The sequence below is a fragment of the Lissotriton helveticus genome, chromosome 1_1 (assembly GCF_964261635.1).
Source record: "Lissotriton helveticus chromosome 1_1, aLisHel1.1, whole genome shotgun sequence".
In the NCBI taxonomy this organism is placed as follows: Eukaryota; Metazoa; Chordata; class Amphibia; order Caudata; family Salamandridae; genus Lissotriton; species Lissotriton helveticus.
This window is the reverse complement of record NC_136057.1, coordinates 1,836,958,029-1,836,984,901: the sequence shown is the minus strand read 5'-3', so window position 1 is coordinate 1,836,984,901 and position 26,873 is coordinate 1,836,958,029. Positions and strand designations below refer to the sequence as shown.

The window sequence follows — 26,873 nt, the reverse complement described above, 5'->3', positions numbered from 1 at the left end:
CCTAATTACCAGTCGCAAAGCCTATTTAGCGAGTCACAAATAAATTGCGACTCGCTAAATAGGGTTTATACATGGCCCTTTAGGTTTGCATGCGCAAACGGGTCGCAAAGCCATTTTCGCATGCAAAAACGGGTCGTACATCTGGCCCATAGAAACTTTTGATCTTTTTGTGCACTAAACATTTTTTTAAGCCGCAAATTATGCAAAACGTGATGAATTATATAGCAAGTGTGGCAAAGCCATTCTTATGTAGGAAACGCCGCTGCTGCAGAATGACATCATTCTAGAGTCCCTTCTAGGGAGTCAACACTGACTTAAGGTGAAGGTTCAAATGTGTAGGGAAGAGGTGTCAGAACTTTTTTAATAACAGTGTCCAGCTCCGAGACTTACACTAGAATCTGAAAATGTGACGTGCAGTACTGCAAAATGAGTTAATATATCTTCAAAAGTATGTTTGCAATTAATGTTAAATATGCCCCTTAGTGAGATGCAAACTTTTCTTGGTGATCGTGATTTTATTATCTTTATGCTGAAGACCTTTTTCTCCAGAAAGGACATTAAAGGTCCTGGCCTGTAGTCTTTCTGTAGTTTTTTTAAATTGTGTTCCTTGCTTGTGTATTTTATGTGAGGTTCCGCAATTATCAGGAGATGTATTGTATTGCTTGTGATTCATGGTCCCTTGCTCACTTTGCCACTGGATTCAAGCTAGACTGGCTGATGAGAGCTGTTAGCCCGAAACCGGTCCCAGGATGCTGGTTTCCGGTCCAGGGAAGCTATGGATTGGCAGTTAGGGCTGGACTGTTCCCATGAGGCACAGGGTCAAGACTGATTTGCATATAGATGTGTCTGAACTGGGGTGGCGAAGTCAGCTAAAGAACAATGATGGATTCAACCCAGATCTGTGACTGGGGGTGAGTGCCTGAAAAAGTTTCAGCGCTCCGTCCATCATCTCCTTGTGTTTACACAATTCTACTATACATAATTCCAGGACAGTCAATGGTACATCATTACTATACACATAATTCCACTGCACACCCAGCATGCTACATAATTCCACTACACATAACACAACTCAGCACCACAAATTTCCATGGCACACAATTCCTCAACAAACAATTCGCTTCCAACCCACATAATTCCACTCCACACCACATACATTCACTGCACTCCATAACACATAGCTAAACAACATTAACATTGACAACGCCCACTGCTCTCTGATTGAGGAGACCTATTGGCTTTGCTAGTATTTGTTTAGAAATCTAGACCCAACCATATCAGTGCTGAACAGATGTGTTAGCCCCTTTCAAATGTCTGCAGCAAAGAAAAAGTCCCATAATTCACTGCAACATGTTGACATCGCCTTCTTGTACCTCGCCAAGCTGGCCTTCACATTACATGCAACCCCTGTACTTTCCGAAAGTATTGCTCGACATGTGTGTACCTGTCAATACACACCCCACTGACGGGACAGAGGGCTGGACATGAAGAGAGAGATAAAGGTGAAGGGCTACGTTCGAGAGAAGCGATGCAGAAGAAAGACGTAACAGCAGGACTGGAAAACACACTGGTGATAGGCTGGCTAAAGGAACTGAAAAGGAGGAGGGAGAGTGAGAGGAGCAGGGCAAGGACAAACAAGGGGCGTGAGTGGAACAGAAGTGCGGGACAAGGGAGGGGCACCTGCGTGGGCACTGGGCTGGACTGCAAAGAAGCAATAGAGGCGGAGAGAAGAGCAGGGAAATTGTATTAGAAAGGATTGCTAGCCATAGAGGAGAAACATGAGATGACAAGGACCTAAGAGGGAAGCGAAAAGTGCAAGTGAGGACACAGAAGGAGGAGGAGCTGAACGTGAGGACACACCCCAAAACAAAAGCTGAGACGACAGAGCGGATGAAAGCTGCAGTGGTGCACCTGGCCAGACGAGAAAAGTACTAAGGGGCAGATTTATGAGGCCCTTGCGCCACGTTTACGCCGCTGTTGCGTCACGCAAGGCGGCATAAACGTGGCGCATCCCTACGTACGATTTACAACGTGACGCATCTAGGCAGATGCGTCACGTTGTAAAGCCCTGCGCCGCTTGTGGGCGTTCCGGCGCAGGGGGGGCGTTCCGGGGCAGGTGCGCCTCGCAAAAGTGGCTGAGTGAAATCTATGAGATTTCACTCAGTCACTTTCAGGCCAATGCTGCGTCAAAAGCCTGCGCCTGCTTGAAGCAGGCGTAGGTCTTGACGCAGCATTGTGAAGATGGGCACCCCCGAGCCTTGCTGGAGCTGCGTCGCGCTTGCGACGCAACTCCAGCAATGCGCCACCTTTACGGCACAGATGCGTCACGCATCTGTGCCGTTTTTGCCCCATGGTGCGCCACATCATAAATGCGGCGCACCATGGGTGGCGGAGCAGTGGCGCACTGTGGCGCATGTTAACTGGCGCATCCCTGGGGATGCGCCAGTTAACATAAATCTGCCCCTTAATGTTAAATGCGCGCAGGGAGAGAGAGGGGCGCCTCTGGTGATATTAGAAATAGCAGTACGAGACTATTGAGGGACTGAGAGCATCAACCAGTCGTGTGGTGATACAGAGGGCAGGGCCGTCATGCAGCTATCCGGATTGCCCTGGTCTCTGCTGACCGCCTGCTGGGACCGCCTCACCCTCCTCGGCCTGTCCATCACCGTGTTTGTGCTGGTCTTCGACTTCATGAAGCGCCGGAAGAAATGGAGCAACTACCCGCCCGGACCCACCTCGCTGCCCTTCGTCGGGAACTTGACCCAGGTGGATTTCAACAATCCACTGGTTTCATTTGAAAAGGTAAATCCGATGCATCCTGGTGCATGGGGGTGCAGGGTGAGCAGGACATACGAAGCAGATGAGGGAGACAAACAGAGGCACTCGGAGTGGGTTACACACTTGAGGATTGCGCATGTGAGGGCGTAGAGACATAAGACATGTGCACGATGGGAGCAGACACAGGGCGTTAAGTGGGCCGGGTCTCGCGATGCTCAGCACCGGCAAGGTGCCGAGACGGGTCCCTATCGGGCTCTCCATTTTCGTCATCACTCTCAGAATGGAAAAAAAAAATCTTACCTCTGCAGCAGCTCACTGTTTTTGATGTCACTTTTTTTTTGTAGTTCCATATGTCAAAACTCAAAGTGCAACAAAGACATATTAATTTATTTTTTGGTAGGCACGGGTGATTAAGTGATTTGCTGAGAAACACAGGATATTGAGCTGACCCTGAGACTCAAACCTGCTTCCTCAGCTTCAACGTTGGCAGCTCTAGCCATTTCGCCACACCCTCTCGCGCAAGAACTAAAGCATATTCAATATTATATACAACGAAGCCATAGTTGTACGTATGCAAGTAGTATATTTATCTTATCTAACTAACAACCTTTGACAAAGCCAATAGTCCTGGCTTGTTGTAGGTGTAATGTTACTTGTATTATTAAACCTCTCTGATCCGTCTAACCGCCTAGCTGGGTACGCGGCGGGACACTCCTTGGAGTAGCTGTGCGCATAAGTGCCATTAACAGAACATAATAAATATGTGTAGGCAATATCAGAAACTGTAAAATACCAGCCGGGCGGCACATTATGCTGAGCACATATTTTTAGCATAAATGTTTTAAGCCACGCCCTTAATTATATCGGCCACGTCCCTTTGAGAGACCCCAAAGTTTTTTCATCCCACTTAAAGCCCTGAGCAGACAACTTAAGCATGTATGCCAGCGGTGGCCAGACACCCTTAGCAGGTCGCCCCGAGGGGAGAACGAGACAAGACGCATATGTGGTTGGTTGGTGTTGGCAGACATCTGAGGTATGTGTGCATGAGGTGGTAAGATACCCGAAGAAAGTGTTAATGAAGGTTTTTTGTGTGTGAGGTGGAGAGAAAACTAAAACATTTGCATATGAAGAGAAAAAGGTTAATTTGATAATTGTTTTAAAAAAAACTGCTGTTTTCATCTAGTAATTCAGGGTTGTAGTTTTCATTAGTATGGTAGGTGCATTGTTATGGGGGCTGAGAGGTTTCCAGGGGGCTCTACACCCCTGAATTGAGTAGCTTTTACTACCAACCTGGGGCAGGGAGCCCACTTTCGTTGCTAGGATTAGGCCTTTTGCACCCTTGCTACTCCACTGAAGTAAATAAAATGTGGTCCGTGTACATTTATATAGGTTAGTACTCTGGAAAAAGTAAAAGAATATTTTTTTAATATTGTGACAAAATAGCGAAGGACAAAATATTGAAAGGTATGTGCACATAGGTAAATATATATATTTACTATTTTTAACTCCACATCTATGTACCTTAAAAATATATATATGCCGCGTGGCCCCCCTCCCGGTCCGATTTCGGCTTCGGGATCCCATGTCCCAGAGCCAGGCCTTTAAAAAAAATAATTTTAATTAGGAGAGGGGGGCCGCATGGACCCCCTCCCTGGACCGATTATAGCCTGAGGACCCTATCCCCCAAGGCCCTGCTATAATACTATGGAGGGGGGCTGCACGGCCACCCTCCCCAGGCTGATTTCGGCCACAGGGCCCCCATCCTCCAGAGCTTGATTTTTAATTTGTTTAATGGGAGAGGGGGCCAATATCAGACCCGGGGGGCCCAGGACCGAGCCATTAAAAAATGAGGGAGGGAGGCCGCGCAGCCCCCGGTGCCTGGCAATTTCTCCTGGATGCGCTATGGGACCGAGGGGGAGCCTCAAGGCCCCCGCGGACCCTGCCGACCCCCGGCTCCTGCGGGAGCTGGCATTGCTTTCACACAGAGGGAGTAGCTAAACATGCAGCCCCCTGTGTGTGAAGCAATCCTTTTGTCTGTTTTCCTGCTCACTTGACAGCGGGCAGGGAAACAGATGAAGCTCCGCTTTTAGCAAGCGACAGCATTTCTCTGCTCACGCTTGCTGGAAGCAGAGTGTTTCCTGTGCATTGTCAAAGCTCCTGCCAAACCACATCAAACAGCTATGTCCCGGTGTGGGCACCTCGAGACATAGCATGTGCTGACCCTGGGGGGTGGCGGTCCTGAGGGCCATTATTGGTCCCAGGAGGGGGGCATGAAGCCTCCTCATGTGATTTAGTGTGGCCTGCCCCGTGGACATGGCGGTCCCCTGGGCCGAGATCGGTCTGGCAGGAGAGCCGTGCAGCCCCCCTCCCATTAAAAATAAATAGTTTGGCCCCGGGAAGGTGGTGGTCCCCGGGGAGTGCTTCAGGGCCCCCATTACTGAGGTAACGGGTTTTTAGGAACCCGCTGGTGCCAGGGGATAACACCCGAAGACCTCTGAGTTCTCCCTTGTTCCGGACCACAGAAACACGGAGTCTTCTAGTCGCAGTCAAAGATCAAGTTTTATTGGCAGCTACCAAGTAACAGGTGTCCTAAAAACACGACAGCACGGGTTGTGTGTTATCAGGAGACTGTTCGTTTTTACAGAACCAGCCGTCTCCTTATATACAAAAATAATAGCTGCAAGCAAGAATTCCTGAGTTTATGATATGGCTATACACATATTTCTACAATAATACAAAAGAGCGAAGTCATGTAGGCAAGCCCCTATTTTAGACGTCCAATTCGTGATAGATTACCCGGCCAGGCCCGGAACTCCCATCAGATATCGACGAAACCCCAATAAAGAAAGGCACCTCCTAGTCATAAAACTGGCCATAAACAGGGTGCGTGGACAGGTGTGTGTGTGTGTAAAAACATGATCTGGATGTAGTGAATGGTTTGTGGTATGTTGTGCATCGATGCTATCGTATTCGGCCACTGGGCGGGGAGCTGCCCAAACAGGTTTGGCTAGAGGCAATGGAGTCAGTTGGGACAGGTCAGGGGGAAGTCAAGGAAAGGTGGACGTGTCCTTTTAGATCAGACTCGGCCCTACTTAATTGACTTATCATGAGGGCAAGACACAAGATGGATGCCGTTCACAAAATGGAGTCTAAGGGTTCGGAACGGAAACTATGATTTAAGGGTGTTGGCATCCCCCAATCATGACGCAAATGCATAGGGATGATGTCCTAATTATTATCGGTCTGTTGACACCAAATTCGTCATGGGATATTGATATTTTGTGGCACGGGTATTGGATCTCGATATCACAACAACAGCAGGGTCCAGAATTTCAGAACCACAGACCCTCCTTTTGCCCTTATGTAAGGCAATAACTCATGTTAATCTGAGTCTAAATCTGTATGAAGAAATTCGTGGAGATGCTGCTGTAGCATCATTCTGTTGCTCAGTTCGTCCCTTGACACAGGCTTCCTTGTACATGGGGTAGCACAGAGGCCACATAGTGCAGGAGCGCACTGTACACACAGGCAGAACATAAACAGAAGAGCTAAGATAATCCCAGTGAAGATCAGTGTTTTCCATCCCCAGGCAGTGATCAGGCCCCAGAACCACCCTAGAAGGGACCAATCTCCTTTTTCCACGTGAAGGGAACCAGATATTTCATGTAGCTTAGAGATGGCCTGGTACACTGTCGGTGCATTATCAGGGATGAAAATGCAACAACTGGATTGGATCACTCTACACACACCACCACGATCGGCGAGTATGATATCTAGGGCAACTCGGTTCTGAAGGGTCATAAGTCGATCCGACTGAAGCTCGGTTGTTAAATTGCCAAGGGCTCCGGCCGTTTCAATCACGGCGGATTCAACTATCCTTGCTAATTGACGAATATTCCTGCTGTTCACCATAGGCCCCCAAAATGGCAGAAAACCCTTTGCAAAGTCAGCGAATTCCTGACCCGCGGTGTCGTCTTTACTCACGAGACCCTAGCTGTCCTTGTCCGATGGTAATCTGCTCTGGCCGTATAGGTGGGAGGCAGCAGACATGAGATAAAACATGTACCTGAGAAGTCAGGGGGCAACCATGTATAGGCTTGGTCGTGGCAGACAAAATACGTGCCTTTGGCTGCTAAGAGTATAGGGGAAGTTCGGGAAGCGAACACATATGTTTCCGTGCATATGCTCTTTCCTAATTGCGCTTTGGGATCCCTACCGATACCTTGTAAACATAAGTGACCTCGGTGAGGTACTATCCAAACTGGGCGGGATTTCTTTGCTGCCTGGCTCTTACTCAGGTAAACCCCATATTTAGTTACGTTCCAACGAGTGTAGGGACTGAGTTCATCTTTTGGGATCGTAAGATAAGTGTCGAACTCCCTACTCATATTTCTTATCCCTGCCACTAGTGCCTTGTTACTGGAATCGCTCTCAGTGGAACGGGTCGGGTATGGTTCTAGGGCGAATAGGAACATGGTCTGAAAAGCCCACAGGGAACCATAATAACTGAATGGCAGGATAAAGTATGGGATACCCTTATCAGTTGTGTGTGGCATGAGTCCGCATATCCAACAGTTCGATGTGTTCATTATGGACTGGTGTTGGTGTAGAAGTTGAATGAATGAGTTATTTACAAATTCGAGTCTTCTGGCAGACTCGTGTTCAGGTAGAGGGTGAAAGGAGTGCGGAGAGATAGTGGGAGGAGGCGTTGGCCGAGTGTCATTTGAAAACAAGGAAACTTGAAATACGAATAGAGTATAACCAGTCAAAAACATCGTTATGCTACACAACATTAAAATACATGTTATCAAAAACCTTCTTTTGGCCAGTACAGTGCATAGTTGTCTTTCAATGTTCGTGAATCTAGTAGGTCTCTTTACCCTAGGAAACTCCATCCTCTAGTTGCTGCCCGCGGTGGTAGATTGATTCTGCCAGGGAGTGCGCTCTGTTCAGTCCGGGGTAACTCCCGTGGACCAACCAGAACCGTTGACCTAAACGTCCCCAGTTGCACTCCCCAGACTTGAACCGCGACCCTAGCAGCAGAACCGGATGGCGGTTCGAAAATCAAAAATGAGCAAGTTCCCTGAGAGTGAGAGAGCTGAAAAAAAATCAAAAATAGTTCTTAGGGGAAAAGGGAAATCACATTGGTTTGCTTTTTATTAGTCTCTTTGTCTAGACCTTAGATTGTATCGTCGTTTCCTATGTACGGGGTGGTCTTCAAACAATGTTTCAGGTTCGGTAGTGTCCAACTGCATAGACGGTGGCACAAGTCCTTGTAAAATATGATCACTCTCCTTTTCGGAACCAGTCTCTTTCAAACGTGCATCGCTGAAAGGGATGAAGCGAGGTACGGATTCTGTCTCAGAGTCGGCAAGTCCTTCATTGACCCACCGGTCGTATGGGAGGGGTAGAGGGACCCGTTTACAATGGGTCCCGTGCACCCAGTTCTTTTTGCCTTCCACCCGAATAGCTGATCTCGTGGAAAGAAGTACCAGGTGTGGTCCGGTCCACCTCGGTTGTCCGTTGTTGGTGCGCTGGAAATTCCGCACCAAGACCCACGTGCCGGGTTCGATGGAGTGACCTGGATCGTCAGAGGCTGGCGGAGAGGAACTGTGAACCTGTTGGTGTAAGACACGCAATTTAGTTGTTAATTCGCACAAATAGTCAAGCAGTACGGGGTGTTCTATTTCGCTGAGTTTCTTTGGCCTTGGCACGCCCCAGACGTTGGCTGGGCGGCCAAACACTATCTCATGGGGGCTAAGTCCTAATCTGGAATGGACAGTCGTTCTGGTTGACAAGAGTGCTAGAGGCAAGGCGTCAGGCCATTTAAGACCTGTATAGGCTTGGATCTTGGCTAATTTGAGCTTTAACGTGCCATTGTAGCACTCTACTAATCCAGCAGATTGGGGGTGGTTTGCAGAGTGGAACTTTTGGTGTATGCCTAGACACTCACACACTCTCTTCATCACGCGTCCTACGAATTCACTTCCGTTATCACTCCAGACAATTCTAGGCATACCAAACCTCGGGAAGAACTCTTTGACAAGGGCTTTGGCAGTTGACAAGGCGGTATTGTCCTTAAGGGGGTACGCTTCTATCCACCTGGAAAAAGCACAAACAACCACAAGCACGTATTTTAAGTTGTTACACCTCTCCATGTGTATGAAATCTAGCTGCAAAACCTCGAACGGATACGTAGGAGGTGCAAAATGACCAGCTGGAGTTGGGGTTCCCCTACCGGGATTGTACTTCAAACACACCATACAGTTTCTGACCACATTCTCTGCATACTTTGGGATATTACTATTCTGCCATACTGGGGCCAGTAGTTTACATATTCCTCTCGAACTGATGTGTGCAATTCCATGAGCCATTGTTACTACTGCAAGTACATATGCGTTAGGTAATAGCCATCGCTGGTGTTCCGACAATTCGACCCAACAACCATTCGCATCTAATCTACCTGTACTTTCTCTCCATTCATTCACCTCTTTCTCAGTCGCCTCGGCTTGTATAGATTTCACACTTTCAATGGTGTCCTCACACATTCCTACATCAGTAATCCATCTAGTGGGACCTACAACATACATCCGACTCATCGTGTTCCTTGCAGTCTCTTTCGCAACCTCGTCTGCAAATGCATTCCCGCGGCCAACATCATCCTGAATCTTTTTGTGTGCACTGCATTTCATAATGGCGTCTTGTAGTGGCAAGGTCAGTGACTCGAGGAGCTCATTAACTAGCTGACCATGTTGTATCTTTGCACCATGTGACGTAAGGAACCCACGTTTACGCCACAATCTCCCAAAACTGTGAGCCACACCAAAGGCGTATTGGCTGTCAGTGTACACATTCACTCGCTTTCCTTTCGCTAACACACATGCTCTGGCGAGTGCAATTAGTTCTGCAGCTTGTGCAGAATTGTGGGAAATACGCGCGGTCTCTACAATGGTGTGTAATGTCGTTACGGCATAGGCTGCAGTCGTATCACCATTTGGCAACTTGAAACATGAACCATCAACCCATAAAGTATCGTTGCATTCAGGAAGGGGAGTGTCCTGTAAGTCTACTCTCCCTTTTGTCTCTTCTTCTGTCCTAAAGCAGCAGTCATGGTTATCAATTTTGTCTGTTTCTGTCGGGATGGGTAATAGCGTACCGGGGTTGAGTGTATCACACCTCTTTATGTGGATGTGACTTGCTAACAGTGTAAGTTCGTAACTGGATAGTCGAGCGCTAGTGAGATGTTGTGTCTTCGTCCTGTTTAGCAAGATGTCTACTGCATGCGGAACCATAACGATCAGAGTATTATTCATGACTAATCCAGCGGACTGTCGAATGCAGATAGCTGCTGCGGCGGTGGCCCTCAGACAACTTGGTAGTGCCTTAGCCACAGGATCCAGAGTTGTGGAAAAATACGCGCATGGGCGCTGTTTGTTCCCAAAGTGTTGTGTTAAGACTGATAATGCACAACCTTCCTTCTCATGGACATATAATGTAAAAGGCTTACTGTAGTTGGGGTTTCCCAACACAGGAGCCGAACATAATGCATCACGCAACTCGAGAAAACTCGTTTGGCAATCTTCAGACCAGGGCATAGGATTGGGCGTGTCTTTGCAGAGTAGTGCCAGCAAGGGTTTAGCTAGTAGTGAGAAATTCAGTATCCATTGTCTACAGTACGATGTAATGCCCAAGAAGGCCCGAACCTCTCTCTGTGTCCTTGGGGCACTCAGTTCTGCAATCGCCTGTATTCTTTCTGGTGTCAGTCTCCTTCCCTCCTTCGACAAGATGTGACCTAGGTAGGTTACCTCTTGTCGGCAAAATTGTAGTTTGGAAAGAGAGACTTTGTGCTTCATGTCACATAAGTGACGTAATAATGATACCGTAGCTTTCTTGCAAATTTCTTCAGTGTCTGCAGCGATCAGGAGATCGTCTACATACTGAATCAAAGTTGAACCATCTGGTAGAATAATCGTGTCCAGTTGTGTTTTCAGAGCCTGACTGAATATTGATGGGCTTTCGCAGTAGCCTTGAGGAGCGCACTTGAAGCGGAAGCTTCGTCCTCCTAAATTGAAGCCAAAAATGTCTCTACTCTCCTCAGCAATCGGGATGCTGAAGAAAGCGTTCTTCAGGTCAATCACCGAGAACCAAGCTGCTGAAGCTGGAACCATTGTCAATAAAGCAGTAATGTCGGGGACAACTGGAAACTGCGGGATAACTACCTTATTCACTTCTCTGAGATCAATCACAAACCTGTACACAGGCGGTTGTGAAGGATCAGTACGTTTTAAGACGGGCAAAACTGGACTGTTACAAACATTACCTGTTGTTTCTTCGATGACATCTTTGTCAATCAGATCATAAACAATCGTCAACAACGCCTTTTCGCATTCGCTAGATATTTTGTATTGGGGAATACGTGGCAACCTAACGTTGGCTTTCAAAGTTATGACATACGGTGCTATCTCCAAACGACCGACATCATTAGAACCATTAGCCCAAAGTATATCAGGAAGTGATGACAATTCAGTTGGAATATTTTCCTTTGACAAATACATTGGAGAAACGACTTTCTTACCTAAAGTAAGTTGTACTCCCATGGGGGAACAGTACAAAGTCGCATATAACCTTTTTAGTAAATCCAAACCTAACAAATTGTCACCGCAACCTGTTGTCAAAATGAGGGGTGCTTCTAAGTCGCATGGGCCAACAGAAAGTGATATAGGACTAGAGATCGGGTTTCTAACAGGGGCGCCAGAGAAACCTACTGAGACATTCATTTTGCCAGACAAAGATGCGCCAGGAAGTTTCGAGTGCATAATAGAACTTTTTGTAGCACCAGTATCCAGCAGAAATGGCTCTGACACTCCTGAGGCAATCACCTCGACATAAGGTCCATTCTGATCTACTGGAACTGAAACGACTCCCTCTCTTTGTCCATGGCTGTCCTAGCAATCGTTACCCTCCTTTTCGTGTTCGGTGTAATAGTCGTCAGCATAGTACTGAGCTGACCTAGATGATGCATTATTCTGTTGGTCAAAGCTGTTCATCGAATTCTGAGGCGGAAAAGAAGTTGTATTCTGGGAGAAATTTCCACGGCCCCTACCTCTAGGGGCATGTTGAACACCTCTTCCCCTTACACCTGATACGCCGTTTAAGCGTCGCGCAAGAGCCGGACAATTACTTTTGAAGTGACCCTCTTCCTTGCAATACGCACATTGATTCGGGCCATACGGAAGACGCTGATGGGAAAGCTCGTTTCCTTGCGCGTTTCTCGAATACTGCTGATAATTGGGCTGATTAGCCATGCGAGGCGGATAGGCCTGCTGGAGAAGAACTTTAGTTTTTAAATCTTTCGTCTTTTTGTCTGCCTTATCTAGCTCGTATTTGCACCTATTTTCATAGTACTGGGCTGTTGCTAAAATTTGTGCTGACGTAGAGACAGCCCAAGCACTCTCTGAATCTTTCACTTTATTACACAGTTCAGGAAGTAAATTATGTACGAATTTGTCTACAAACAATCTTTGACCACCCTCGGTAGCAATATCCTGACCACTATGATCGGTGAAAGTCTCCTCAAATCTCGTGAAAAAGTCAGACACATTCTCATCTTTCTTCTGCTTGCACGCAGATAGCTTATCCCAGTTTACGCGTACTTCAGGCATTATTGTTTTCATGTACGCGATAATCCTACAGGGAAGTTCAGCTATTAACGGCTCAGGTTTAAAACCGCCAATTTGTCTAGCATCTGTAGCGGTAATATTAGCCCATGAGTCACCTAGTTCTTGGTCATGGTCTGTATGAAGGATTTTGCTCCATAAAGGATGTGGAACAACGTTCCCAAACAACATGTCTACATCCGCTAAATTCATTATACATGAGCTTGCAGTTTGCGATAACTCCTTATAGTACCCAGTCGGGTTTTTACGGGGATCAGGTAGTGTCTGCTTGAGCGCTAAAACTTCTGATCTTTTCCAGGGGACATGTACCCATACACGCTGGAAATGAGGCAGAATTGGTGGATTTGCATTCGCATCACCTTCCCTCCAAACCGAAGGAACCTCTCTCATGGGGTACTGTCTCGCTCTTTTTCTACCTGATACGTCGTCTTGGTACAATGATCTAGAGACGTTTCCCTTACTCCTATAAGAGAGCAATAACTCTATCGCTTTCTCAATATCTGCGCCTACAATCATACCTCCATGGAACTTAAAGCGCGTACGCCATAGTTCGTCCATTGTGTATTTGGGATCATTCGTCTCCAAATCTTCGTACAGATATACACACATCTCTTCGAATACGTGTCTCTGAGTGGGTGCATTCCATTGACGGAAAACTTCCATAACATGCTGAACATCATATCTAACAGTATCCGTAATCCATTGGCGGGCTAGTTCATTCAGCACTTTTCGTTCCTCGTAGTCAGGCAGTTGACTACGTGACTGTCTATCTTCTGTTTTAGGGGTCATTTTAGGCGACCCAAAGAAAGGTGATAACAGACTAGTGACGGTACCTGTCACTCTTTGTCTAGTAGAAGGAGAACCTTGCGGAAGGGCAAGTGCATCGGAAAAGACATGCTGAGGCAAAGAAGAAGTAGAGGCAATAGCAGAGGAAGTTGGAGCGGTAGCAGACGTAGTATCATAGAGAATAGTTGGAGCTGTAGGCAAAGTCGTAGAAGTAGATGGAGTAGGTAGCAGAGACGGCGGCCTTTGAGAAGGCTGCGCCGGCGAAGTAGGAACCAGCTGAACATTAGCTGGCGTTTGTGCAAGAGCTGTGTTACGTGCGCCGGGGCGCGGTATAGTAAAACGCTTTGGTGGTGCCGTAGCGTCTAACGCATACGGTGGAGGTGAGCTTAATAAGTGGGACATTAATGGATCTTTCTCGGATCTCTCCTCTTGACCTTGTCCCTTATGTGGTAACATCGGGTAGCATTTATCTACTGCTAGTTTCTTGCTCCTAAGCATTTGTTCGTTTTCTTGCTCTTCCTCGTTATCCCTGTATGCAATGGCAGCTTGCACCATTGACATTCCTCTTTTATTCTTTTTTGCTAATATTATTTCTTTCTGTTTGGCTTCTTTGCGCTATAAGCGAAAAGAGTCAAACATCGCCGGCCGGGCTTTTTTCTTGAACAATCTGACCTCTAGGTTATCTAATATTTCTGAATCAAAACTACCATATTGGGGCCATTTTAAAACACCATCCTTGCGGGTGTATTTTATCCATACTTCATTATATGTGATAGGACCTACGCCGTGCTTTACATAGAGCTCATACGTTGGAGTTCCAATTGGAGGAACCGGACAAGAATCCTCTAATCGGGAGTCCTTACTACAACCAAGACAAAACAAGTTTCCAAGTCTGCTAAAAACCAGGCATCTTCGCTCACTAGTCTAGCTTCAAACTTCAAAGGATTATCTGTTACGATATTTGTCGTGAATACACGAGTCCTTCGGCTTTGGGGCTTGCAAGTACCAAATCAAAGCGTATCTCAAGGATACCAAAAACTAAGGACAAACTAAGGACTGGGAGACGCTCCACTTATACTTAACTGAAGTATTTGAAGATCTGTGACGTCGCTAGAAGACTCGTCTATCGTTTCGCTCTACCAAGGATCACTGGGTCCAAAACAAGGCGATAGTCAGGGCAGCAGTCCTTCGTAGCCGTCGGGACGCGGGGAACCTCGCAGCAAAGACCTTCGGAACCACGTCGACATACAGGGGTCGCTGAAGTGGCTGGCCGTCCTCTGGAATTTTCACACGAAGCTCCTCACGAACATCTGGCTTGGACCGTCGTCGCTTGATACCGCCCCGAGTTGGGCGCCAACTGAGGTAACGGGTTTTTAGGAACCCGCTGGTGCCAGGGGATAACACCCGAAGACCTCTGAGTTCTCCCTTGTTCCGGACCACAGAAACACGGAGTCTTCTAGTCGCAGTCAAAGATCAAGTTTTATTGGCAGCTACCAAGTAACAGGTGTCCTAAAAACACGACAGCACGGGTTGTGTGTTATCAGGAGACTGTTCGTTTTTACAGAACCAGCCGTCTCCTTATATACAAAAATAATAGCTGCAAGCAAGAATTCCTGAGTTTATGATATGGCTATACACATATTTCTACAATAATACAAAAGAGCGAAGTCATGTAGGCAAGCCCCTATTTTAGACGTCCAATTCGTGATAGATTACCCGGCCAGGCCCGGAACTCCCATCAGATATCGACGAAACCCCAATAAAGAAAGGCACCTCCTAGTCATAAAACTGGCCATAAACAGGGTGCGTGGACAGGTGTGTGTGTGTGTAAAAACATGATCTGGATGTAGTGAATGGTTTGTGGTATGTTGTGCATCGATGCTATCGTATTCGGCCACTGGGCGGGGAGCTGCCCAAACAGGTTTGGCTAGAGGCAATGGAGTCAGTTGGGACAGGTCAGGGGGAAGTCGAGGAAAGGTGGACGTGTCCTTTTAGATCAGACTCGGCCCTACTTAATTGACTTATCATGAGGGCAAGACACAAGATGGATGCCGTTCACAAAATGGAGTCTAAGGGTTCGGAACGGAAACTATGATTTAAGGGTGTTGGCATCCCCCAATCATGACGCAAATGCATAGGGATGATGTCCTAATTATTATCGGTCTGTTGACACCAAATTCGTCATGGGAAATTGATATTTTGTGGCACGGGTATTGGATCTCGATATCACAACAACAGCAGGGTCCAGAATTTCAGAACCACATTACAAATAAAATAGCCCCAGGTCTGTGAGGCCCCCTGATTTTTTTACCATTAGCCCCAGGGAGATGGCTCTCCCCGGTGCTCTGGGGATACAAGCGTCCCCCTTTAAACAACATAATCCCCGGGGGGTGGTGGTCCCCGGGACATACAAATGCCCAAGCAGGGGGGCCCCTGCACACCCTCCTTTAATTTTGTGTTAGCCGTTTGCGCGTAATTTTTCCAGATTTTTTTGGTGGGAGCGTGACTCCTTCCAAAAGAAAATGCGTTGTGCAGCAGGCAGGTCCATATATATATATATATATATATATATATATATATATATCTATATATATATATATATATATTCACTGAAAAAAACAGTAGATTTCATGAGTGTTATAGTTAGCTGGACATTTCACTCGTACAAAACCATAGAAATTTCTCCGTTATAGTTAGTTGTGCTAACTATAACTCGCGCGCCCGCAATGCACTGCTGATGATGTCACATATTTTTGGTGATCTGATCTAGACAGAAGAATTTGATCAAATTGGCATTCGATTTGTGTTGCTCTTCGAAATCCCTTGCCACAGGATATGCTGCGTCATGATTTTTTATAGCACACATGTGCTCCAGGATCCTTTTTTTTGTGGGATGAATCGTACTTCCCACATATTTCCTATTGCAGGGGCACATAAGATAATAAACTGTATGGTCTGAATTACAGTTCATCAGTTTGTTGATCTTGTGCATTGTCTTCCTCCCTGGTACTGAGAATTCTTTTACTTTGCCGCTATTCCTGCATGCCTTACAGGCCATACAGGGATAGAAGACAGTGACCATACAATTTTTCCTTGCTGTTTTGGAAAAATGGCTTCTCACCAGCTGGTCTTTTAATGCTGGAACTCTCTTATAGGTGATCAGGGGGGATTTTTAAATTAGCGAGCCTGTGATCTGATCTGCCCTCAAAACTTTCCAATTTCTCCGGAATATTTGGAACAACTCAGTGGACCCTGTTGAGTATTCAGTTATCATCCTTACTTGTCTTGTAACTTCCATTTTCTTGATGTCCTCTGTAGTGATATGAGATTTTCCCTCAGTACCTGTTTCATTTTATCACTGGCTTTTATGAGAGTTCCTCTCTTGTATCCTCTCTTAGTAAAGCAATCAAATGCTTTTTCATTCTCTGTCTTGAAGTCTTCATCAAGTAAGCAGTTGCGTCTTAGTCTAATCAGTTCACCATAAGGGATTCCATTGATTACACTTTTTCGGGTGGAAACTGTTCGCATGCAAAACACTATTCCCTGCTGTGGGCTTCCTATATAGTGTAGTCTCAATCCTGTCGTTTTTGATGAACATCATTAAATCTAGGTAAGGCACACTGTTTTTACTTAAACATTCAGTAAACTTAAGGTTGACCTCATTGTTGTTAAGGTCTGCTATGTACTCTCTGGCCTCCTCCATTGACCCTCTCCATACAATGAAGAGGTCATCAATGTATCTTGACCACAGGATCATTTTGTCTAACCAGATTTAATTCTCCCCCGCCCAGGCCACGTGCTTCTCCCACCAGCCGACGAATACGTTCGCGTAGCTGGGGGCGAAGCATCCGGTGGACCCGGATCATACATTGCCGCGCCACCGTGACTTGTAGAGGGTATGTGCGCCGCGGTTTAGTGCCCGGGAGAAGAAGACGGGTGAGCTCCGGCGTCGTAATCCTATCCGTTGCGGTACTGGCCTCTTGCGTATGCCGGTCCGCTGTCCAGTACGACAACCATTGGAGCTGGGCCGCTAGAAAGTAGGACTCAAAGGATGGGGCTCCGAGGCCTCCCTGGGTGGTGGGAAGCTGAAGGATTTTCAAGGCTACCCTGTGCCGGCCCGACCCCCAAATTAGGGCACCTAGGAGGGAATTGAGGTCCTGGAAGAAGGACCTGGGTGGGACCACCGGCAGGTTGGTAAAATGATAAAGGAAGCATCACCATTTTTGGGGGCATCACCATTTTTGCTGGGGCAATTCGTCCTATCGGGGCCAGTGTGAGTCTGGTACAGAAAGCAACCGTCGGTCGAAGGCTCGCGAGCGCCCTGCAGTGATTGCCCCCGAAGATGTCAGTGGGAGAATGGTAAAGTCGAACCCCGAGGTATCGGGGAGCTTCCGTGGACCATGAGATCCTTTGAGTCCCCAGCCAGGTATCGCGGGGTGGTAGGTCCGGGTGGAAGGGGTATACCGTGGATTTGTCCCAATTCACTCGGAGGCCCGAGGCGTCCGCGAATTCGGTAAGAGCCGTCCAAATGGGGGTGAGGTCGGCCGTAATATCCCGGACATAGAGGAGGAGGTCATCCGCGTACAGAGAGACGCAGTGCGTGACTCCCGTGAGTGGGATGCCCCAGTCCAGACCTCCCCGGCGCAACCTGATCACCAGTGGTTCGACTGCAAGGGCAAAGAGGAGAGGCGAGAGGGGGCACCCCTGCCTCGTGCCTCGCCGGACCTCGAACGCCGCCGAGATGTGTCTCCCAATCCGGACCCGTGTGGACAGGTCTGTATAAAGGAGACGAGTGTATGCCATGAGTACTGTGCCGATGTTGAGGCGGCGTAGGACTGAGAAGAGGTATGGCCATGTGAGAGTGTCGAACGCCTTCTCCAGGTCTAGTATGAGACAGGCGGAGCGAGGATACCTGTCCCGTACCTGGTCCTGAACATGGAAGACGCGGCGGATGTTCTGTGAGGTGTTCCTCCCTGGGACAAAGCCGCATTGGTCCGGGTGGACCAGCGGGCGTATGATCTGGGCGTATCTGTCTGCCAATACCTTCCCGAGGAGTTTACAGTCTGCAGACAGTAGTGTGATGGGGGGATACGAGCCCATAAGATGTGGGTCCCGGTGCGGTTTTAAAAAGGTCACAATCACCGATTCCCGTTGTGAGCGGGGTAACACTCCCTGATCGAGGGCCGCCACGAACACCTGTGCCAGGCGCGGTACCACCAGGGGGGAGAACGTCGAGTAGTATTCTAGCGGGAAGCCGTCGAGACCTGGGGCTTTATTGCGAGCCAGGGCCCGTAGCGCCTGAGTGATGTCTGAAGGCCCTATTTTGGAGTCGAGCGCGAGTTTGTCGACATCCGAGATCGTGGGTAGTGACAACGGATCGAGGAAATGGGTGACAGACGACGGAGAAAGCGAGATCGGGGCGCCGTACACATCGGCGTAGTAACGTTGGAACGCTAGAAGGATCTCCGCCTGGGAGCGCACGAGCTCACCCTCCGGATTGACGATGTCTGTGATCGGTTTGGTTTCAGTGTCTTGTCGCGCCAGCCAAGCGAGCATCGCATCCGTTTTGTCCCTGTCTTTATGGACTCTGGAGGCATAGGCCCTGAAGTTATACTTCCGGAGATCAGCGCAGGCTGCCTGATAGGCTGATTTTGCTTCAGCCGTGAGCGCAGCGTGTTCCCCTGAGGGATCAGCTTGTTTAGTGAGTGTAACTAGGTGCTGTTCTGTGGTCGTAAGTGCCTGTTCCAACGTGCGTCGGACCCCTGTGATTTTTTGAATGCACTCCCCCGTGCCACCACCTTGAATGCATCCCACTCTATCAATGTCGAAGAAGCCGTGTTCGTGTTGTGTGTGAAGTAGTCCTGTATGCTGCGTGTGTGCGAGTCTCGGAATACCTGATCAGTCAGGCATTCCCTTAGGTAGTCGCCAGGTAGGGACAGGTGGGTGTGGGGGACGCCAGGTGAGCCGTAGAATGTGAGCGTCATGATCTGAGACGACCCGTCCCAGGTAGTCCGCAGAGAAGACCGTAGGGAGGATCTGCGTTGAACATAGAAACCTGTCAAGGCGGACCCGGAGGTTGTGAGGGATAGAGTGGAACGAATAAATGCGGGTATGAGGATGTAAGTGTCGCCAGGTGTCGGTGAGCGCCCAGTGCATGGCCCAAGCTCGGAACAGCTCTGATTGTCGGGGGGCTGGGGAGCGCAGGGGGGGAGGGTGGGATCGGTCCAGGGAAGGGTCAAGCGTGCAGTTGTAATCGCCTCCCCGGACCCAGGGAACAGCAGTGAATTGGGCCAAGACTCCCGTAAGGTGATCCCAGAGCTTGTCTTGCTCAGTATTAGGGGTGTATATGCTGCCTAAGAGGATCCCCTGGCCATCTAAGAGCCCCTCCAGTAGAGCGTATCTGCCCTCCCTGTCCACCACCCGCTTGAGTTCCCGAAAGGGGGTTCCTGGCCTAACCCAGATTAAGGCGCCGCGGGCAAAAGCCGAGTATGTTGTGGCACAGAGCGTCCTGCGCCATTTAGCCTGCAGCCTGCCTAATTCAGTGTTGTTAATATGCGTCTCCTGTAGGAGAGCAATTCCAGCCGACATGCGCTTAATGTATGAGTAAATAGAATAGCGCTTACTAGGCGTGTGGAGGCCCGCACATTGAGTGTGAGGACATTAACGTCCGATCGTGGAACTGCCATCAGTCAGAGTTCGTGTAAACAACTGAGAGCACCCAGTAGGCCCGGGGGAATGTGAGGTCGTATGTCGTGTACATGCCCGTGCACGCCGTGCTGCTGAGGGGTAGGGACAGGAACTGACAGGAGGGAAAACTTTTGTAACAGGGGGTGGGAAACAGTGCCAATGCAGGGGATACATCACCGGGGGCGGCATATCCAAACAGTGTCCCGCTAGGGGAAGAATACAACAAGAAACTGCGGGGGTGGCAGCGCGTGTGTATGCGAGGCTGAGCGCTGATCGGGCTTTTGCAGGAGTGATGTATGTCGCGTGTGAGCTTACATAGGAAGAGCGCTTAAGCAGATTCAGTTCGCATACGGTAAGGCAGGTGTCCATAAAGAGGATACACTCTAGTCACATATTACTCAGAGACGCCAGGTCGTCCATCCAGGATAGCGTCCATCGTTTGCGTGATGACCAGGGGGGAAGAGGCCAGACCTATCCCCGACATCGTGCCATCCCTGTCACGGTCTTTCTCCGGAGTGAAGAGGTGTGGCTGGCGTCCAGGTCTGGTGCTAGGGGTGACGAGTGCAGTTCAACCACCACTCTCAGAGCCTCCCGTCGCTCTCGCATGATCTGCGTCAAATCAGATGACCTCGAGGGGGAGGATCCTTGGCTCTTGGAGGGGCTCGCCTGGGGGCGCTTCAGGCCACGTCTCCTGGATCTCCGCGAGTGACTGTTCTGGTCTCGCTGGACTCCCGCCTTGGGCAGTAATGGGCAGTGGAGCTCCGCCCAATCTCGCGCCTCTTCAGCGGCGATGAAGAAGATGGCCATACCCTTGTGTAAGACCTTGAGGCGGGCTGGGAATAGCAGGGAGTACTGGACATTGTTTGCACGGAGGCGCCTCTTGACCTCGAGAAATGCGGATCGCTGCTGCTGAACCTCTCGAGCATAGTCCGGGAACACCAGGATCTGTTGGTCCTCCACCTGCAAGGGGCCCGCTGCCCGGGCCGCGCGGAGCACCGCGTCACGGTCGCGGAAATGCAGGAACTTGGCTAGCATGGGAGGCCTGGTTTTGGTTTCCGGGCGGGGACCCTGTGTGCTCGTTCAATGGAGAAGAACGCCAAACGTTCCGCCTCTAGGGTGAAAGACCTGGTCCATGATTCCATATAGTTCAGGGGGTCTGAGTTCTCAATTCCCTCCGGTAGGCCCAGGACGCGGATATTGCAGCGTCTAGACCGCCCCTCCAAATCGACCGTGCACTCTTCGAGGGCCGCTACGCGACGTAGGACCTCCTGCAGATCTGTCCCCTGCGCCTTCACGGTGGGTTGCAGGTCAGTCAGAATCTTCTCCCCCTCCTTCACTCTGTCTGCCAGTTTGCGGTGGTCATCGCGGACCAAGCTGATGTCCGTCGAGAGGGTGCCCAAACGTTCCTCCATCGATAGTCGGGACATCTCTATGGCCGCCAGCACCTGGTCCAGTTTCGCCGATAAGGTGGGGTCCGTTTGTGGCGCGTTGGTTTGCGACCAGTTCCGGGTGTGTGGCATGTTCTCAGGGGCTGTTTCAGGGACGGCGGTCACCTGTGTGCCCCTAGGTTTCCCCATGCCGACAGCAGGTGGGGCGCTGGGAGGCAGTGAGGGCAGGGAGAAGTGGGCCCCCACAAGGAGCGGTCACTCGAGCAGATCCTAGGCAGGGGAGAATGCGTGGTCACAGCAGGCGCAGGGTGGCCCAGGGCTAGCCCGCCAGGCTCCGGGCTCTCGAGTGGTGATGTGCCCACATTTGAAGGGCGAAGCAGGGGCGTAGGCTGCGGGGTCTCCCCGCTGGCTGTCCTCGCCGTGGGTGGTGGCAGTCCCGCACCGAGGGGGCGAGTCTCTGGACGCCTCGGTGGGGTCAGGTGGCTGTAGCGGTCGTGAGGCAGGAAAGAAAAAAAAAAAAGGGGGGGTCAGTCCAGCCCTCCCGGGAGCAAGTAGCAGGAGAGAGTGGGTGATGCTTGGCTATCTGGGGCTCCAAAAGTGCAACCGGGTGCTCCTGAGTTGTCGTCCCACTCAAACGAGTACGGGCGCCATGTTGAGGTCAGGCACCTCTGGGGAGCAGGCGTCAGAAGGCAGCGGAGGGTACCCCAGTCACGCAGTGGGTCTCTGCCCCGCGCCTACCTCCAGCGATGGGTGCAGCGATGACGGCATGCTCCGCAAACTGCTCGGTGTGGCCACCAGGAACCAATACGGGGCAGGGGTGAGCTCTCAGCGTGTCGGGACGGCTCCTGTAGGCGGAGGGGCATCGTAGCAGCGAAGCACAACAGCGCTCAACCTCTGCCGGTCCCGCCGTCCGATCCAGGCATTCCACCGGTCACAGCCTCACCGCCGTGCTCAGGGGGTCCCGGGGAGAGCAGCGTCACCGGGCCGCGGCCGCCATCTTGGGTCTCGGCGCGCTGCTCCGGTGGAAGCATTCACTGAGTGCGTTGGCGTCTTCCAGCGTCGTCAGGATCACAGAGGTCGTCGCCCCGGTGTGCGGGGGCGACCCGGTTTGCAATTTTGTGGCGTAGGGCTCACGGCGATCCTCGGGTCTGGGTTGCGTTCTAGCCCGATCGCGGAGCCTCAACAATACATGGCCGCCATCGTGGCTTGCGTAGCCACACCCCCAATTCAATTAAAATAATGTTGTGCTCAAAATGATCAAGTTCTCTCTTTTTAAAACTCTGCAGCCTCTACACCTTTTCTGTGTTCTATACTTGTGTAGCGGCTCGTTATGTCCAGGGACAGTAATAGCATATCCCGTTCCCACTCATTGTTGGCAATTATTCTCAAAAAATCTTTGGTCTCCTTGACATAGGAGCATGGGTCAACCACTAGTGGCTTCAAAAAAACAATCAATATAGATTGAAGTGTTCTCCTACAGGCTATTCTTACATGATACGATCAGCCTACCCGGTGGATTTGTGGCACTCTTGTGGATTTTCGGGAGATGATAAAAGGTGGGTAATTCTGGGGACTCACAATAGATAAACTTAAAGTCCTCCTCTCTCAGTATTCCTTTATCTCTCCATTTCTTGGCCAGTTTATAAAATGATTGGATACTCCTTTCATAGTTATCTCTTGTGGTTACAGTACAGCACTGAGTTTCAGATAATTGTCTCCGTGCTTCTTTCAAGTAAGTCAGTTTGTCCATAATGACAACATTACCTCCTTTGTCAGAAGCTTTTATTACAAGGTTTTCTTCATCACCTAGGTCCTTCCAAATTTTCTTTTGTTGTGTTGTCAGATTCTCCTTTGTCAGATTCGGACCTCTCGCCTGCATCTTCCTGAGCTCTTCTGTGACCAGGTCTTGAAACATATCAATGGCATTACGTGCCGTCTGTGGGATGAAGCAGGAACGTTTTCTTAAGGTGCTTGTTGCTCCCTTTTGAGTAATCCCCATTTCTTCTAAGAAGTCAATTGTCACCGTTGGGTAATTTTGACTGCTGCTCAATTCTAATTCCAGTTCTCTCATTGCTCTTAGAGCATTTAGTTCTGTTGCAATGAGTGCACCTCCTTCCTCCATACTTGTGATATTTGCTTCATCTTGTGATTTCTTTGGATGCATTGTAGGAATTTTGAGCAGCTTCAACTTTCAGGTGAATCTATACAGGTCTATTCGGGCCTGTGTGTAATTAAATTGCGTGGTCGGACAGAATGTAAGGCCCAACTCTAAAACCTTGATTTCTTCCGATGTAATAGCTCTACTTGAGAGGTTGATTACTGTCTTTTTATTTCTGTCCATTACTTCTTCTGACTCTGGTTCCGTTTTCCGCCCCGTTTGCTCCTTGCTCATCATCCCACTGGTGATGAATCCTTTCCCCTTCCTTCCCCGTCAGGTTTTTCGTTTCTTCTTTCCGGGGGTTGTGTCCTTGCGGATGGGCGCTGTTTCGCCTCTCTTAGGAGTTGGTATTTGTGAAAAAAAGTGGTTGTATTTTTTGCAACCTGTATGTTCCTTTCTTTCTTCTCCCAGTTTGCTCTCCGTCTGATAGCTCTACTTCAGATTCAGATGTATCACGTGATGATGTGTCCGTTGGTTTCTGGAGCATCAATTGCTTTCTTGGCACATCATATTTTTTAGCAAACGTTAGGCTTTGGATAAGTGTGCTAATGTCCTGCTGAACGAAGCCCATAGATGAGCCCCGGCAATTAGACGTCTTCCTCAATTCCTAGGTGTAAATCCTCAAACGGAGGCTGGCAAATGTCAACCCCCGAGGCCCCGTATTATCCGGTGGTGCTTTTCGACGGCACAACCGCTGCCAATAAATTGTGCTCCAGCTTGAGATCGTTCATTTGAAAGGCACTCAAAAAACACCAAAGGGCTCCAAGCATAGCACCATTATTTACATGGAAAGGAAAGCGTCTGCCTGCTGCTTTCACAGTCCCCACCACGTACGCCGACGCGTTTCAAGGATTCTCTTCTTCAGGGCTGGTGGTGAGAAATTGCACATCCATCGCTCCCTTCACTTAAAAACACTCCGTGGCATACCATGTGGTCGGATACCACGTGTTCTGTAAGCAAAGTATTCTGGGCAATGTAGTGACGGCTTTGGGTAAGTGTGTCAGGCGGCGGCAAATTTATCTAACAAAAATGTCACGACCCACCTGATTTGACCAGCTTTGCTCTACCCCCTTCGGCCCAGATGCCAAACGCAAATGTCTATTGGCGAGTCACATCTTGTGTAGTGACTACCTTTCCCTGAGTGCATTCTGCTTTGTCACTGGAAAACGTCAAGGTACTGGCTTAGCTGCAGGTCGCGCTGCTGCTGCGCTGTTAATTTTAACTTTACCTGTTTTGTATTTGTGTTTTTCGTAATTTGTTTTCCCCCGTTTTTAGGCGCTTTGCCTGGGAGCTTATATCTGCCCTCATACTCGCATTTAATTGTGTAAACGCACCGCCGTTTGGCGGGTCCAGGGTCCCGGGGTTTCTTTGGTGGGCGCCATCTTGCCTTGGGCTCATCAGATCTTTTTCGAGCGCCATCTTGGAGCGTCTCTACGCTCGGGGTGCTGGTCGCCTCGCCTACTTAAGGCGGACTCGTCTCCAGTAGCCTGGTCAAGGTACTGGCTTAGCTGCAGGTCGCGCTGCTGCTGCGCTGTTAATTTTAACTTTACTTGTTTTGTATTTGTGTTTTTCGTAATTTGTTTTCCCCCGTTTTTAGGCGCTTTGCCTGGGAGCTTATATCTGCCCTCATACTCGCATTTAATTGTGTAAACGCACCGCCGTTTGGCGGGTCCAGGGTCCCGGGGTTTTTTTTTTTTTTGGTGGGCGCCATCTTGCCTTGGGCTCATCAGATCTTTTTCGAGCGCCATCTTGGAGCGTCTTTACGCTCGGGGTGCTGGTCGCCTCGCCTACTTAAAGTCGTCCTCTCCCGCGCAGCGGGATCGCGCAGTGGGACGCCGTCGCTTAGCCGGAGTCGTGCCTGAGTCCTGCCCGTCTGCGCCCGTCTGCGCCCGTCTGCGCCCGTCCGCGCCCGTCTGCGCCCGTCCGCGCCAAGGACGCGTCGGGCGTGGCGGTTCTTAGGTAATACCATTCCCAGGCTCAGATATACAGGACTGCGCTATGCTTGTATATTCTGCTACCACCCTGCGGTCTTTAGGACGCTCTGTCCCGAGATGTTTACAGGCACCTCAACATCCGCTCTGTGGCCCTTATCAGTGCGCTTGTGGCCAGTGGACAGTGGACTTTCCAGTTAAGATAGGCCAGGAGGCTTTACCAGCCGCTTTACACAGCAACCGTCAGGCTCATGTACTACGTATTTTGAGCTTGAATGCGAGGTCTCTAGCTTAACATCACCAAGATGTTAGGGACTTGATGCGAGACGAGGACCCTGACATCGTGGCTATCACGGAAACGTGGTTGAAGGACGATGATACGGCCATTATCAATCTGGCATTTCCCTCTGATTATTCGGTTTTTACTCTGAATCGCTCGACTAGGGGAGGGGGCATCGCTCTCGCAGTGAAATCTAGCCTCTCTTGTTGTTGGTCTGCTCTTAACATCGCAGGCTGCGAGAGTGCTGCCTTCAAAATCCTGGTTAACCCTCAGTTCTCCGTCTCAGGGATGGTAGTCTATCGCCCGCCGGGAAGCGAGGTGGCATTTAGGGCTGCCTTCCCTGATGCTGTTAGCTCTCTGGCGGTGGGGTGTGCCAATTTTTCTATCTTGGGAGACCTTAATTTACATTTTGAGAATCAAAGTATCCCTACGGTGTGTTGTAATTTAGCCGATCTGGAGGCCCTTCAACTCCATCAAATAGTGCGGCTTCCTACACATGTAGGCGGCCATACGTTAGATCCATTCTTCACAAATTTGACCGAGGCCATAGTTACGGCCGTAACCCCGCTCGGCTGGACGGACCACTCTTTAGTGGCCATTGATGTCCCCGTGCCGGGAATTCCTCTTTCTGTTCCTGTAAGGACGGTCTCTACACGGCACTGGAGTAAACTGAAACTCGAGGACCTTCATAGAGCCCTCGCTGCTGCACCGTTGAGACCGTTGGAGGATGTAGATGCAGGATATGATCGGTTCTGCTCGTGGATTACTAAGGCTCTTGACTCCCTGATTCCTATCACGACTAGGAAAATTAGTCTTCGGGAGTCAAGCCCCTGGTATGATAGTGCACTCCGTGCACTCCAGGGTAGGTGTAGGAGAGCAGAGAGGGAGTGGCGGAAGGTGTACGACAGCGGGAAGAAGGTCATCTACCTCACTGCCGTTAAAATTTACCACCGTGCTATATGCCGGGCCCGGGCAGCTTTCTATGCTGCAGAGTTTGGCAATAGCCCGAATCCATCTAAAACCATCTTCAAAGTGGTAAAGGAACTTGTGGCAAAGCGGGCCTCGGTAATGACAACGAGTTCGACGGCGCATTGTGAGGCCCTTGCCTTGTTCTTCTTAGAAAAAGTACAGAACATCTACCTAACATTCTCTCATACTCGGCCACCGGCTGGTACTCTATGTAACATC

At 49.5% G+C, this 26,873-nt stretch overlaps 1 protein-coding gene across 1 annotated transcript in view; it reads left to right on the top strand.

Annotated features, from left to right (window-relative positions):
- The first annotated feature begins 2,463 nt into the window (after positions 1 to 2,463).
- The window catches only part of LOC144753583 (cytochrome P450 2D15-like), a 133,587-nt gene continuing 109,177 nt past the window's right edge, over positions 2,464 to 26,873 (top strand). Inside the window, exon 1 of the mRNA XM_078641226.1 lies at positions 2,464 to 2,802. Coding sequence (XP_078497352.1) covers positions 2,590 to 2,802 — 213 coding nt within the window. The 5' untranslated portion in view covers positions 2,464 to 2,589. The remainder of the gene's footprint in view (positions 2,803 to 26,873) is intronic.